The 2,672-nt window shown below is 46.1% G+C and overlaps 1 protein-coding gene across 1 annotated transcript; it reads left to right on the top strand.

The window, feature by feature from the left end:
* The first annotated feature begins 1,566 nt into the window (after positions 1 to 1,566).
* LOC101582026 (glyceraldehyde-3-phosphate dehydrogenase-like) lies at positions 1,567 to 2,672 on the top strand. Its single transcript, XM_023705097.1, has one exon. The coding sequence runs from the start codon at positions 1,638 to 1,640 to the stop codon at positions 2,637 to 2,639; it is 1,002 nt and encodes a 333-aa protein (XP_023560865.1). The 5' UTR covers positions 1,567 to 1,637; the 3' UTR covers positions 2,640 to 2,672.

The following is a 2,672-nucleotide window of genomic DNA, read 5'->3' as shown; positions in this document are numbered from 1 at the left end:
CAACTTTCAATCCAGATTGATGTACCCTGCAGAACTATCTATCGATTGTATTCCATGGAGAGATAAGATACTTCCATGACAAAGAACAACTGAAGAAATTTATGACCATGAAACCAAACTTACAAAGCGTACTGACATTCTAGAAAGAGACAGAAAGTACCACAACTTTAAGAAAAACAACAGAAAGAAACCATCAAGCAGAGAAAACAATTAAATGGAGGGGAAAAGTAGGCAGTAGGAAAATAGCATGACAAAGATAAGCCAATACATATCAGTTATGAATGTAATTGTACATACAGTTATGTATGTAACTGGTTATGTAATACATAACTGTTGATGTCAATGGCCTTAGTCCACCAATCAAAAGAAACAGACTGGCAGATTGGATTAAGAAACAAAATCTAACAACAGGCTGTATACAAAAAATACATTTAACTAAAAAGGAAATTCATAGGCTGAAAGTCAAAGGGTGGGAAACAACACTCCACAAGGCAGGAACCCAGAAAAAAGTAGGGGTAGGCATTCTAGTTGGAAAATGTCAACTTCAAATCTAGAATTGTTGAAAGACATAAAGAAGGTCACTGCATCCTTCTTAAGGGAAAACTGCAAGTGCAAGAGATAAAAATAATAAATATATATGCACCCAATGTAGAAACAGTGAACTGCATAAGACAAATTTTTACAGAAGAGAAAAATCAAATGAGCAATAACACAATGGTAATGGGAGACTTTAACACCCCACTGCCACAAAGAGATAGGTCAACTAGGCAAAAATTTGCAAAGAAATAACAGCTAAACCAAACTTGTGAAGTAATGGACTTAGTAGACCTTTACACCAGCTGCACATGGGACGTTCTCCAAAACAGACCAAATACTAGCACATACAGCAAGTGTCTCTTTCAGGTTCTCACACTAAGGAGACAATATGATGTTTGCACATGTGGGTCAGATTAATTTCACTTAAGAGTATGTTCTATAGTTGTACCCATTTACTGATAAAAGATGCAAATTTATCCTATTTTATAGCTGACTCCATTGTGTAAAAATACCACACCTTCTTTATCCATTCTTCAGTTGAAGAGTATTTAGGTTGTTTCCAGGGTTTGGCTATGACAAAAAAAACCTTCACTTTAAAATCAGGGAGAAGATATCTCACAGTTCCATATGGCACTGGTCCTTCTGCAACAGCAACCATTGAAGAACAGTAGCCAGGGCCCTCCGCTATCCCATGGCTGTGGGCCTCAACAAGGGCCACAAGGTGACTAAGAATGTGAGCAAACTCAGGCACAGCCTCACCAAACACACCAAGTTCGTGAGGGACATGATCCGGGAGGTGTGCGGTTTCTCCCCCTATGAGTGGCACACCATGGAGCTGCTCAAGGTCTCCAAGGACAAATGTGCCCTCAAGTTCATCAAGAAAAGGGTGGGGATGCACATCCACGCCAAGAGAAAGCGTGAGGAGCTGAGCAATGTGCTTCCCCCATAAGGAAGGCAGCCCCCAGAAGGACTGAGCCCCTCCAGAATAAAGCTTTGCAGAAAGTTTCAAAAAATTAAAAAAATGGCTCTCTGCTCCTGTGCGCTCCTGTGCGTCCGCGGATAGCAGATCTTCCCGAACAGCCAGCAGCGATCCAGACAAGATGGTGAAGGTCGGAGTGAACGGATTTGGCCGTATTGGACGCCTGGTCACCAGGGCTGCTATTCTCTCTGGCAAGGTCGAGGTTGTGGCCATCAATGACCCTTTTATTGACCTCAGCTACATGGTCTACATGTTCCAGTACGATTCCACCCGTGGCAGGTTCAATGGCACTGTCAAGGCTGAGAACGGGAAGCTCTCCATCAACGGAAAGACTATCACCATCTTCCAAGAGCGAGATCCCGCCAACATCAAGTGGGGTGATGCTGGCGCTGAGTATGTAGTGGAGTCCACTGGTGTCTTCACTACCATGGAGAAGGCTGGGGCTCACCTGAAGGGTGGTGCCAAAAGGGTCATCATCTCTGCCCCTTCCGCCGATGCCCCCATGTTTGTGATGGGTGTGAATCACGAAAAGTACAACAACTCCCTCAATATCGTCAGCAATGCTTCCTGTACCACCAACTGTTTAGCCCCACTGGCAAAGGTCATCCATGACAACTTCAGCATTGTGGAGGGACTCATGACCACAGTGCACGCCATCACTGCCACCCAGAAGACTGTGGATGACCCCTCTGGGAAGCTGTGGCGTGATGGCCGTGGGGCTGCCCAGAACATCATCCCTGCATCCACTGGTGCTGCCAAGGCTGTGGGCAGGGTCATTTCAGAGCTGAACGGGAAGCTCACAGGCATGGCCTTCCGTGTGCCCACTCCCAATGTGTCGGTGGTGGATCTGACCTGTCGCCTGGAGAAAGCAGCTAAATACGATGACATCAAGAAGGTGGTGAAGCAGGCCTCAGATGGTCCCCTCAAAGGCATCCTGGGCTACACTGAGGACCAGGTTGTGTCTTGCGACTTCAACAGTGACAGCCACTCTTCCACCTTTGATGCTGGGGCTGGCATTGCCCTGAATGATCACTTTGTGAAGCTTATTTCCTGGTATGACAATGAGTTCGGCTACAGCAACAGGGTGGTGGACCTCATGGTCCACATGGCCTCCAAGGAGTAAGTGGCCCCCACCACCACAGCCCAGTGAGACCAG

Source organism: Octodon degus, unplaced genomic scaffold, assembly GCF_000260255.1.
Source record: "Octodon degus isolate 3935 unplaced genomic scaffold, OctDeg1.0 scaffold00214, whole genome shotgun sequence".
Classification (NCBI taxonomy): Eukaryota; Metazoa; Chordata; class Mammalia; order Rodentia; family Octodontidae; genus Octodon; species Octodon degus.
The sequence above is the reverse complement of the archived record's forward strand: the minus strand, read 5'-3'. Positions and strand labels throughout refer to the sequence as shown.